The 12,538-nt window shown below is 48.0% G+C and overlaps 1 protein-coding gene across 6 annotated transcripts in view; it reads left to right on the top strand.

Annotated features, from left to right (window-relative positions):
* akap13a (A-kinase anchoring protein 13a) overlaps nt 1-12,538 on the top strand; it is a 64,123-nt gene that overhangs the window by 28,403 nt on the left and 23,182 nt on the right. For all 6 annotated transcript variants that reach the window (XM_085908688.1, XM_085908687.1, XM_085908686.1 and 3 more), the window contains 6 exons: nt 3-174; nt 859-1,042; nt 2,541-2,730; nt 2,867-4,097; nt 4,846-4,922; nt 11,257-11,311. In XM_085908688.1, coding sequence (XP_085764814.1) covers nt 3-174; nt 859-1,042; nt 2,541-2,730; nt 2,867-4,097; nt 4,846-4,922; nt 11,257-11,311 — 1,909 coding nt within the window. The remainder of the gene's footprint in view (nt 1-2; nt 175-858; nt 1,043-2,540; nt 2,731-2,866; nt 4,098-4,845; nt 4,923-11,256; nt 11,312-12,538) is intronic.

Below are 12,538 nucleotides of genomic sequence, written 5' to 3'. Positions count from 1 at the left end.
AGGTTAGCACGGTGGGCCGCACAGATGGCCTGGACGGGGCGCTGCTCCTGGATGAGTGTCACATCCCCCTGCTAGAGTGTGAGCGTCTAGATGAGAGTCTGACCTTGGCCCTCCATCACATCCCGCTGCCACCGGGGTGGAACTTGCTGGGGAACCAATGCTCCGACAGCACCGGTAATATACTTTACTCTGTTGAAAGATAGTTTTTAATTGATTTTTTTTTTGTTTTCAACAATTTTAATGAAAATTCAGACAACTCTAGTGACATGGTCAGCAAAGTCCTCTTCGATAAACTCCTCAAGCTTCTTAAATGCCACCATCTTTGTGATTGGATCGCCTACAAAATTAAACTCTGTGACCGTATTATTTCTGTGAATTAATGCCCATTTACAATTTTTGCCACGAAGAGCAAAGTCAGTACTTAGATCCCGTGGCTCTCGTCGACAGCCGCATTTCTGCCTCATCTCACACCGCCTCCGCTCACACCACCTCCACTCGCTCCACTGATGCTTTAGGCCGGTAATTGAATCTGAGCTCCGTAGGCCTGCCGGTTCTCTCCGCCTTAGTGCTCAGAGGCAAAAAAAAGTGCTGCTGTGAGGTCAGTATAGAGTTGTAAATAAATCGTAGTCATCGTTTCAAAACGTAGCAGAGAAAAAAATATATAAGAACCAGATACATATCAACATGCAATATAATTTTTGGTTTTCACACGAATGGATAGAATTGATAATAATATCACGCAATAATAGCATTATTAAAAGTCATTTGAGCAAAAGTGGCTGTACGCCTTGGCACTGTACTGAATATTCTCTCCTGAAAAATCTAACTGCAAGTGTCACCCTCCACTGTCTGTTGTAGATCTGCACCCGCGGGAGACCCTGCTGCATTTTTCAGCCCGGCGAGGTTTGGTCCGCGTCACGCGCTTCCTGCTGCGGCAGCCGGGGGCGAGGGATGCCGTGCGGCTGCCCAACAAGCAGGGCCAGACGCCCGCAGACGTCGCAGCGCTTCGGGGTCACGCCGCCCTCCAGCAGCTCCTCGCAGAGTGAGTCTCCGCTCAGCCGATGGGCTCCTCGCGATCGCTACGGGCTGTTACTGTGTGTAACGTCACTAGCATTCGCCACAAAGTTTGACTATTTATGCCACGCAAAGGCACAATTTTAGTTGCCGTAAGCAAAATGTTTTCGAGCAAAAGTAAAAAGAAAAAAAAATTGTAATTAAGGTTAGACGAAATTGTGTAATAACTTGTATAAGATATGCTGAAAATAATCACTATGTTGCTACACTGGCATCAATTAAAATACAAACAAACAAAGTACAAACACGGAGCCTCACACTTCAAAGTCATGCGGTCATGCCGAGTCACCAGTGTGCAAAATGCATTTTTCATACTGCACAAAAGCAAACGCCTTGTCTTACGTCATCGTCACAAACTCATTCCGTGAATGTACAAACGGGACAATTTGGTCGATCATGTGTTGGCGAACATTCAAACCTTTGCAGGCACACTGGAAAGAAAGCCTCTGGCTGTATTTTTCCACAGCGAAACCATAGCAATTGGAAAACTATTGTGCCGCACAAAAGCCCGGGTTACGACTTTTCTGTCTAATGATGTTTACCACACTTAGACAACCAGAAGCACGCACAGACAAACCGCCACAGAAAGACACAAATTTAACTGTCGAAGGAATGGCACGCATTCCCGTTGCAACGACTTCCTCACGCCGACGCGCTAATGAGGTCAGAATGTCTTTATTGCGTGGTACGAAGCACAGCTATTTGCTAAATGGACTGAGCGATGGCTTCAAGTGGAGATGGATCTTCTCTCGAGACGTAAAGCGCACAGCTTTTCCGCAAAACACCGTTTAAGTCACGCTAGTGCCATGCTGGGGGGGACGCTCCGACGCCCCTCCGCTCAAGCAAATGTCTCCCCTCTGTAGTCACGAGCAAGGACATTTTCCACATGAGGGGTGAGGTCACTAGTGACTTGAGGAGCTAAACGTGGTCCACCCAGCGTTGCGCAAACGGTGCCGCCTGGTTGGCTGACGTTCCACCACTCCTTCACAGGCTCCAAAACAACTCTCACAAACAGAGGCGCCACTTTAGAGACGGGTCAAAAGGGATGTCAGGGAAGAAGAACCTCGTCTATATATACCCTCTGACAGAAAGCCCCCCCCCACCCACCCCCCCGGAAAGTTAATAAAAAAAAAAAGTTGTTACTTTTTACAGCTTCCTCCACACACACTTCACGTTGTTTATTTCTTTGTTTGTTTGTTTGTGGCACGAGGTCTCGCGCATCGCTGCTAGCATCTTAAATTAGAGTCATCATTGCATGACCCACTATCTTCTGAACAGCTTAAAAAAGACTCATTAACAACCACAATGACTTTCTTTGCTCTCACTGTAAATGGATTACAGCAGCAAAAGTGGGGGGGGTTGCGGATCAGCTGACATCACTGTTAAAACTCTCTCTGTGCTACATGGGCCAATCGCGACGGAGCTCCTTCCTTCGGGGGATGATCTAAGTGTTTATTCCACAACAGGGCTGAGGCAGACGCCGAGTCGGACCGAGGCCTTCAGCGCGTTCAGCCGGAGCCGACGGACGCCCGCGTGGTTTGCCGCCACCCGGGCTTGCACGCCCTGACGCAAAGCGTGTACCCGGGCCGTGACCCGCCGAGCCTCAGCCGGAGCGTGGAGCAGCTGTTGCATTTGACGTGTCATCTCCACGCCAAGGTGAGTCACGCAACTCTGCGTTTGTTTGTCTTTTCCCTTCCCTGGACTTCCCTCCGGCTCCCTTTGTATAAGCGGCCGGACGCCTTATGCAATCACACACTCAAATGCGGTCTTAAGTTCCTTCTTTTCCCCGCAGAGAGTGTCTGTGCTGGAGCTGCGCTCGGACTCTCTGCACACGGCGGCCGAGTGCAGCGAGGTTGTCGAGCCGGAGACGACGAGCTGCCCGCAAACGAGCACGACCGAAAGCCTAGTCGGAAACGGCGCCGGCGTCACTTGTACATACGGCGAGGAGGACGCGAGTGAATCTGTAGTACCTCCCGGGGAGCATGGGATCAACCCCCCCGAGGATTGGGTGTGTCTCGAGTCTGAGAGGGCAAATGGAAGGGAACAGCCCGACACCGCACAGAACTTGAGTTTGTGCGAAAGGCCAGAAGGGGGGAGCCCGTCGCCTGTGGAAAACCTCCAACCGGCAGGGTGGGGTGCGCAGGAAACCGATAGAGGAGAAGGAGGAGAAGAAGGACGGGAGGGCGCAGAGGGAGACGACTTATCTGGGAAGGAAGTAAACGGAGTATCTGAGAACGGTGTCGAATTAGTCATGGGCCAGTTGTCGTCATCCGAAGTGCCGGTCCGGGACGACGAGGAGCCGACTCACGCCCCGGACCTTTGGGACGTAAACTCCATAGCCGAGGAGGAAGCTGACGGCGAGATTTTAGCGCAAGAGGACCTCCCACCTCCGGCAGGGAGGGATGATGTAACCCTAGAATCAGATGTTCCGCCTCCCGGAGAGGGAGAACCTCCGCCAGATGTAAACAGCTCTGAACAAAACCAGGAAACAGCTGGCCAGGATCAAGCGGCAGAGTGGCAGCAAGACCTTGATCAGCAGCCTACGTGTTCCGAGTTAAATATGACGGGAGATACCGACGCGAGCGTATCACCTCCAGAGGAGAACCCGGAGGAGACAGAGAGCTCACTCGAGCCGATGGTCAAATCCGACGTGGATCCCGATTCGGGCCTAACCCACGGCCTGTCCAGCGACGACGACGTGAGCTTTCAGTCGGTGGGAAGCTGCACCGCAGACATATTCAACCCCACCGAGGAAGGTAACTCCTTAGGGGAGCTGCAGCCGACCGAGGTAGTCGCCGTGGAAGAGGACCAAAGCGACATGTGTTCGTCCACGTCACTGCAACCTGCAGCAAGTTCAGAGGAAAACGCCACCGGCTATGTGGAACCGAGCGCAGAGGAGAGTCACGAGCGACCCGAGGAGCCTGCTGCTCCAGAACCTCCTGAGACCGACTTGTCGTTAGGCGGGGAAGCGTCTCAGGCAACGGTGGAAGAGGAAAATCCCAGCAGCACTGACCTGAATGAAGGTACGGATGAGATTCAATCATCACTGAGATGGTGAAGATGGGAGGGATGGAGCGTTTGTGTGGCACGACCTTATCACTTTACTGTTGTTCATTTAGTTGTTCCTGGTACCACAATGGACTACAAAATACAAATTCGGGTTACGCTGTAGGAACGGAACTCCGATCTAAACACTGCGGGAACCCCACACCTCAGCTTATCTGATTAAATGTAATGCCATTAGACCGCAATTCCCTTACATCACATCACGTCAGACCTTTTGATACATCGATTGTATTGGATAATGTAAAATGGCTGCACACGTATGTAACGAAACATCTGAAGCCCCCCCAAAAAATCTGTAGGATTCGTTCTGCTGTGCACAGGAGTTGCTCTAAAAAAGGACATCGAAATAAAAAAAATAAAAAAAGAATAAATAATATATGATATGATAGGAATGGTAATAAAAAGCCACTTTTAGAGTCTTCGACACTCCCGCTGGAGATTTAGGATCGCATGATATTTAATCAATAATAGTGAGGGAGGGAAAAATATCCTGTGTAGAAAATGAAGACAGAGATCACAGCAACAAAGTTATTTTAGCCCCAGGCTGCTTCAACTCCCGCGTGCGAGTGTGTGTGTGTGTGTGCACGTGCACGGCCAGGATAAAAATGTCTCACTTCACTTGTTATTGATTTCCTCCACGCTGCCGCTTTGTCATTGCACCCACCGTCTGACTCGTGCGTGTGTTTGTGTGTGCGCGCTCTCCAGAGGTGCAGGCGATCATGTCTGAACAAGCCGGGACCACCTGTGAAGCGGAGGAAGCGCACGAGACTGACTCCTCCGCCGTAAGTCTCTACACTACAAAATATATATATATTTTTTTCCTGCCATCAAGTGACATTAGGGTGTTACAGAAAACACAACAAATGTGCGAATCCCTAACGAGGTAACCCAAAATAGGAGGGAGGGTTCGCTGTTTACCTCGGTTTTCGCCATCGTAAATATAAACGAAAAAGAAAAATCTTGAAGAAGAAAAAAATGTTTAGACATTTGACAATCACAGGAGAGGGAGAATGTTTGAATTTTGTTCAAGTGCCCCACTTACGCTTTCAAAAATGGCCGCCCTGCAGCACTGTGTAATTCTACCGCGTCCATGTGAACATTTAGCACAAAAACATGTTTTTTTTATTATTATTTTCTTTTAGTCTTTGGCAGGCGGGGCCGTGCAGACGGAGATAAATGTCACTTAGCGAGTCAGGGGGAAATCTTGCGAAAGGCGAAGGAGTAATGAGGTGAAATTTGCTTACATGTCCTTTGAGGTGCCAGCGACAGATTTGCAGCCCCCAAGACATACTTTCCTTTTGACTCATGCATTCATTTTTCATTCGGTGCGTTTTTTAACGCCGACTTACTTCTACATGCCGTTTTTAAACCGTGCAACAGGATCTCCCTTTGCTTTGGTTTATTTATGCACGAGCACATGGAGGCCATCTTCCCCCCCCCCCCAAAAAAAATGTTGCTGACTGACAGATTCCTCGGCAGCCGAAAGCCCGAGCGGCTCTCCGCATATTCCAGGCTTGCGGTTTTGACGTTGCCGTGTGTGTGTTTTATTTTTATTTTTTCTGCGCCTCCTAAAGCCAGATGTTTCCCGGCTACGCTAGTAAGCTACGTTCGCCAGCAGAGAGCAGCCTTGCCTCGTAAACCTCTCCCTCCATCCCTTGCTATATGATCCTGTTTAAATTCAATGAGGTTGAAGTGTTGCCTGAACGGCGTTATCTCACAGTAGAGCAAAAAAAAAAGAAAAAATTCTCAAAGCAGCCTGAGAGATATTATATGACGAATAAAAGCTCGCACACTATAAGACGGCTGATCATGTCGGACCAGATGATCTCTGTTGTGATTTATTACACGGAAACATGTTGCCGGAGCAACACATTGAATTACAGCCCCGTGTGCTGTGCTGTGTCGAAATATGTAAATCGCGCCGCGCAGCAGCATCTCATGAAACTTAAACGAGCGCGAGCATATCGAACCGCTACATAAAATAAACAAGCGTGAAAATCATTGCGACAGTTTAAACGCAGAAGGGCCGGCCGGCAGTGGCAGCTGTAGGGTTGTTGTTTTTTTCTTTCTTTCCCCCGCAGCATCTCCAGCCTGTATTGACTGACGAAACACGATTCTGTCAGAGCAACACCTTCACATTTACTCGCTTTGCTTAGCGTGACCTCGCTACGTCAGAATATATAAGAAATCCTTTCAGAGTGACGCTTGTCAAAAAAGCTGGCACTCAGCGGCGCTGTTGGCCGTTAGCAAGCGCCAAACGCCTCATTTGTTTGGCAGGCAAGAGATGCTGGGGATCAAAGGTCGGGGCGCTCACGTCGGGGAAGAATATGGTTCCGCCACAGCGTGCCACCTGACTTGGCCTCCGTCCCGTCTGCTACCTTTCTTACCGAGCAACAGAAAAAAAAAAGCGTTTGGCTTCCGTCCGCCGCCATTGTTGTCCTCGTTCCGCCGATTGCCATTCCTGTTGGATCTGCCGGGATTACAGCTCTGTCAGACCGAGCGACGTATTGATTCAGAATAAAAGAAACGCTGTAAAGTTAATCCTCTGCCGTCCCACCGTTTGATGACACATCATGGCTCTTGAGGGAGCGCCGAGTCGAGTCGCCGGTAATCTTCAGAATGCTTGGCAGCCACTCAGTCGTGTCGCCCCCCCCCCCCCCCCCCCTTCCCCGCCCCCGTGATAATAACCAGTGAAATATGCTGTTTCTCCTCCCGAACACTATGATTACAGTGGATCCTTTAAGGTCAGGATGGGAACTGGTCGACCACAGATTTGTTCAAATGTGGAAACAATTTTTCCCATCGGAAGTAATGGCAGGGTCAGATCGTCATTAGTGGAGTCAAGTGGAGTCACATTTAGGGTTTCAATTTTGCAATTTCACGTCTGTAAGAGTTTCAAATTGCTCTTTTGAGCCAAGTTTAGCATTTGATTAAAATGTATCTTTTATTTTTATTTTCACTTTATTTTTAATTCATTTATCAATGAATTAATTTGTTTATTTATAAGTCAAGCCTGAACCTGTGAAGGTTTCAAGGCCAGGATTAATTGTAGGGAGTTCCAACAAGGTGCAGGATGTAAAAATTGGGCTTCCATAGGACATAGGATCTCCCGTTGCTTTCCCCACCAAGTGCCACTCCCCCAGGAGCCTCCCTCGGCTTCCTACCCCGCCCACTAGAGGGCGTCGACAATCTCCCGCTGGCCTAATTGTGTCAACCGGGCGGCGGGTGCACAATGGCCAAAGTGTCATCTGTCCTACTGTATACGAGCTAGTGTTGTGGTGGACTGAAGGAGACAGAGGGGGACATTCAGTGAGCCCAGAAAAAGGGGGGTGGGCCCCAGTCAGCCAGAGGCCGGACTCAAGTTTTTGGGAGGGAAAGAAGGGGAGGAGGAGGGCACAGAGGCTGCCTCCTTGTCCAGATGTTAAGCGCAGCTCATGGGCTTTCCTTTCCCTCCGCTCGTTCTGGATATATGTTTTCTTTTTTGGGGAGACCATGTACGAACGCCAGAAGCGGCGGTACAGCTTCTGTGCCAAGGGCGAAAGGGCAGTCAACGTGGTTTTGATTAAGGTAAGACCATCCGAAATTCTTTTTTTTTTTTTTTTGTGAGCGTCGAGAGAGTCGGAAACAAACCCCGGGGAGCCTTCGACTGCGCTTTCATGCTAAGCTACGCCCGTGAAAGTGACTTTTTATGAAGCTTCTCAAACTACGAGAACCCTGCTTAGAACCTGGGAAAGAACAACAGTCTTAACTGGTGTCCACTGGGGATGCTGCGAGGGGCTTGTTGATTTTACTTGCGCGTGCACACACACACACACGCACACACACACACACACACACACACACACACACACACACGCGCGCACACACACCCTAGGGGCGGTTTGTGGATACTGCATTTGATCGTTTTAGGACCTTGTGGGGTTGTTTGGTCAGGCTAGCGTACCATTAGCGCGGCGCGAACCCCCCCTGAGTTGCTTTTACACGGACTCTCAGTTTAAGAGAATAATCCAAGTGGGATTCTCTTTGCACCAACAAGGTTTAGGGTTTCAAGCAAGTATTTGGGTTTGGAACCGTGCTTACTTTGAAGTTACGATAATAAATAAGTGTTGTGGTCGTAACATACACGTTCAGTCCAGATTTAGGGTGTGTCGAGCAAGTATTAAGGTTTCGATACTCGGCTCGGGTTCCCACAAAGGGTCTCAAGCCATGGGTATGGCATTCAGGTTTGGATTTGAAACCTTGGAATTTCAAACAAGTACCGAGGGTTTGTAATCATAGTGAGATTTTCCAAATGTCAAATTCAGATTTCAAATTAGGCCCTGCAATGAGGTTTCAATCTGGGCTAGTCAAAGTTGCGGCAGCATGTATACAATCGTTTTTTCCCCACTGCGCTTCACTTTTTCCTCTCGGCTTAAGCGCCGTGTGTTTTTGTGTGTGTGCGTGTGTGTGTCCGTGTGCGTGTGTGTGTGTGTGTGCGCCGCCAATGATCATTGCGAGCGAAGAAGCTTGGCTGTGACTCTCCTTTCAATAATGACGCCGCTCGTCCTTTGCACGCGATACTTCATTGACGTAACGTGGCGTGATTGCAGATTGTAACCTTGATTACACTGTTTGCCCTTCATCTTACGTTCACCTCTATCTTCTACTTTGGGACTTGAGTCCAATGGAAAAATGACAGATACAACTATTTGCCGGTGCCCGAGGTCAGGGCTAAGCCTAAAACTCTCTCGTCGTCGACATGCCAGTTTGCATTAAAAGGCCACTGACGGTTAGCCGCGCCGCTAAACGACACGCCGCTACTGCTGCTGCTGATGATGTGATGTGTTTTACGGGCACCGAGATGCTGGGATGCGAACTGCCGGCTGGAGTCAAGTCGTTTGGCCCAGAGCCACGAGCTGCTGCTATTCCGAGGCAGGGAGGAAAATGTTAGCCCACCGCCCTCGCTCCGTGTTTTTTTTCCCACGCTTGTTTCCTCTCTCCCTCTAACTCGCTTTCCTCTCACATCGCTATCTCTCTCTCCTCTCTCATCCTTTCACCTCAAACAGAAGCTGACATCAGCAGCAAGTTCAAAAACGGACTCAAGTGAGGAAGGAGGGGAGGTCTTACACAACCTGGCTTGAAAAGCTTGACCTTATTTGAAAGCAAATGTCGGCGAGTTTTCATGGTGGCTTTCATGACGGATCAGCTCGAAACTTCCTCCGGTTTTAACGAAAGCAATTGAAAGATCCATATCTGATTAAATGAGCCATTTGCAGTTGTGTGTGTACTTAGACTTGCTTGGCTTATTTTTCGAGACGCTCAACTTTATTTATCATGCGCTTGAAAAGAAAATGAAGCTGTAACAAAGATTGAACATGAATAGGTCCTTTATTATCGTTGTATCACGCGGATACAATGAAATCGAGGCTCGGAAAGGATAAAACTCAACCAATAATGAAATAATAACAACGTATTGGGTCTACTACTGGCAGGATCGAATGTTCTCACAGCTCAAGAGTTTTTCGATCCCCGTAATGGGAGCTTCGTGACGGCAACAAACTGGCCGGGCCAGCTGGAGCCGAGCGGAACTTGGAAGGAGACAGAAATTCCACCGCCACCCCAACTCTCGAATTTGTCAAATTGTCTGGGGGGAATTTTCACTTTCCACCCCCGATAATGGAAACACGTTAAACTCTTAAGTGGAGTCGAATTGCTGAACATTGCGTTTGCTTGCGTTGGTGTTAACGTCGACTAGTGCCGTTTCATTTTGTGTGTGTGTGTGTGTGTGTGCGCCCATGCAGTTCCGTGTGAGCAGCTCATCTAGCATGTTTGTTCCCTTTTTCTATTTGATGTGATGTTGGCACAAGCATCTGTGCGTTAGCGCGTCAGTATTTGTTTGGGGTCTGAAGTATGCATGTGAGTACACAAAGTCCTTAGCTAAAGGAGCAAAGTTTCTCAACTGATGAGCATTTGCCACCTCACATGGAAGTCAGTCTGCGAGGCTCACACACGTGATCTTGTTTTTTCCCCCCCCCCCCTCTCTCTGGTGTGTTCGCTTAATCAATGACTCCACTGTCTGAGTCTATTTTTTAACTTTGACATGACATCACCGCTGGCTGAGCTGGCCCACAAACCTGCTTTCTCATGGGAATCGTGTAACCCATTGCATTTTTTTTTTTTTTTTTACCAGAAGTCATTTTGACCAAAAGTAGCAATTATTGTATGTTCCATTGTATATAAGTCAGTTCCAAGTTGGCTCTATTTAATTAGGTCATGGATGTTGTATTATGTTATACAATGTGAATACATTTCAAAACACATTTCACTCTTGTTGGAATTTTTTTTTTAAAAGAACAATCTACGACGCTCCTTAAGTTTACATTTGGTCAGACCGGGTTCTCTGAGTCGCCACTGCCACTCACTGTCACCTTCCTGATAAACAAATAAAGCCTAGAAGAATTTGCATAGGGATGAAGAAACCTCCAAAACAAAAAAAGTGTTTCAAGTAAAAGCTATTACAGTCTTTAAAAATGATGTGAAGTTCTTCACAGAGAAGCCAGTGATAGTTCTCAAACTTAAAATAAATAAATAAATAAAAGTATAGAAAAAGTCCAGTGCAGAATTGAAATCTCATTTGATTATAATGCAAAATTCTAATTCTCATTTCTAATGTAATATGTCAGAGATCTGCCCAGCCCCCGAAAACTGGCTGCAGGGCCAAGTCAAAGGCTCTCCACTGTTTCCATCAACTTTAACACAAAGTCTGTTAAGTTGAGGGAGCAGCCAATTCCCCCAATCACTGAAGCTTTGACTGCCACCTGCAAAGAAGTCAAGGTGGCACTTTTGGGAGGGGTGTGTGTGATTACTTTGTAGCTAAAAGCAGACTTGGCACACACACACACACAGCTGTTGTATAGCACATATGAAGCTAAGCCTCGCGTGCTCGCGTCCAACCCCTCCTTCCTCGCAAACCCCCAGACCCCCGGAAGCAGGCGCCTCGGGGGGCCTGGCAGCCGCCTCATTGTCGCCTCCTTTCCGCCACTTGCGGACGGCCGCATCACTTGGTCTCGCCGGCTGACGCGTGTCACATGTTGCTGAGACTGATTCAGTGTCTTCCTGTTTCCTTCCACTCGGTAGATCCACCGCGACGGCGAGACGCCCTTACAGCAGCCGCTCGACGCTCAACACTCAGGTAAGAACAAGTTCCTTGATGGTTTTTGTGACTCCAAACTGATTTTATATAGGCGCCAATGTTTGTTTGTTTGTTTGTTTGTTTGTTTGTTTGGTAACTCCCTTGTCTTGTGACTTTCCATATTTACAAATGATACCGCCGAAGTGCTTTGTCTAGCTAAGAGTGAATCATGTTCTAAAAAAAAAAAAATTAAAAGAGCCTGACTTCCTCTCCGTGACCTTTTTTTCTTCCCACACACACATGCACGTCATTTGTGTTGAGAGAGTACGAGTAATGCAAATCAAACATTTTTGCTAGCTCTTTTACTGGCAATAGTGACTGAGAGCTACTGCAAATTTGTGACTGGTAAAAGATCAGCGGCGTCAAATGCAAATAAAAGTCGTGCTGAGTCATCAATACTGCAGCATTTTCATTAAATACCAGCACAGAATGTCCAGCATGATCTTTTCACACCTTCTGCGTCGGTGTCAAGGAGAATTGCTGATAAATCAGCTCCAGGCAGTCCTAATTAGCTGCCCTCCAATTGACTTATCGGTGCTTCTCGCTTGTTAGCGTCCCCGGCATGCAAACGCCCCAAAGCTCCCGCGGCAAGTCCCGTCCTAATGATGCCGGGATTTTTTGTGTCGGGGTCAAACATGGTCAAATTCAGGGTTGAGATCTCGATCCTAAAAGGTGCCGGCCCTTTATTTACTCAACCATCCATCCGTTATAGTTGTTCAGGGTCGCTACAGGTTCTCCATCGACGTCTATCTTGTGCATTCTCTTCTCTAGCAGCAACTGCCCTCATTTCTTCTCACACTACATCAATCAACCTTCTCTTAGGCCGCCTTCCTCTTGCTCTCACAGCAGTTTCCATCCTTCTCAGCATATGCTCACTATCTCTCCTCCGGGCGTGTCCGAAACATCCAAATGAGCTCTCGCTAACCCGAACATGATGATGAGCTCATTTCTAATCCCATCCATCGTTGTCACTCCAAAACGAAAATCTCAACACCTTCATTTCCGCCACTTCCAGCTCTGCTTCCTGTCATTTCTTCAGAACCACACCAAAAAAAAAAAAATGTTGCCAATATGACTTTGACATTGACTTAAGACCGGAACTTCTTTTATTTTACATTTGGAACATTGGTCGTGTTTTTAATGCTGACTCAGCAAAAAGCCGCGTCGTCGTAGCTAGCAACTCATTTGTTGGGACTTGAGCATTTTGGGGGTTTTTTTGGAACTATG

Source organism: Syngnathus leptorhynchus, chromosome 3, assembly GCF_054491065.1.
Source record: "Syngnathus leptorhynchus isolate UIUO chromosome 3, UIUO_Slep, whole genome shotgun sequence".
Classification (NCBI taxonomy): domain Eukaryota; kingdom Metazoa; phylum Chordata; class Actinopteri; order Syngnathiformes; family Syngnathidae; genus Syngnathus; species Syngnathus leptorhynchus.
Note: the sequence above shows the minus strand (reverse complement) of the source record. Positions and strands in the feature narration are given on the sequence as shown.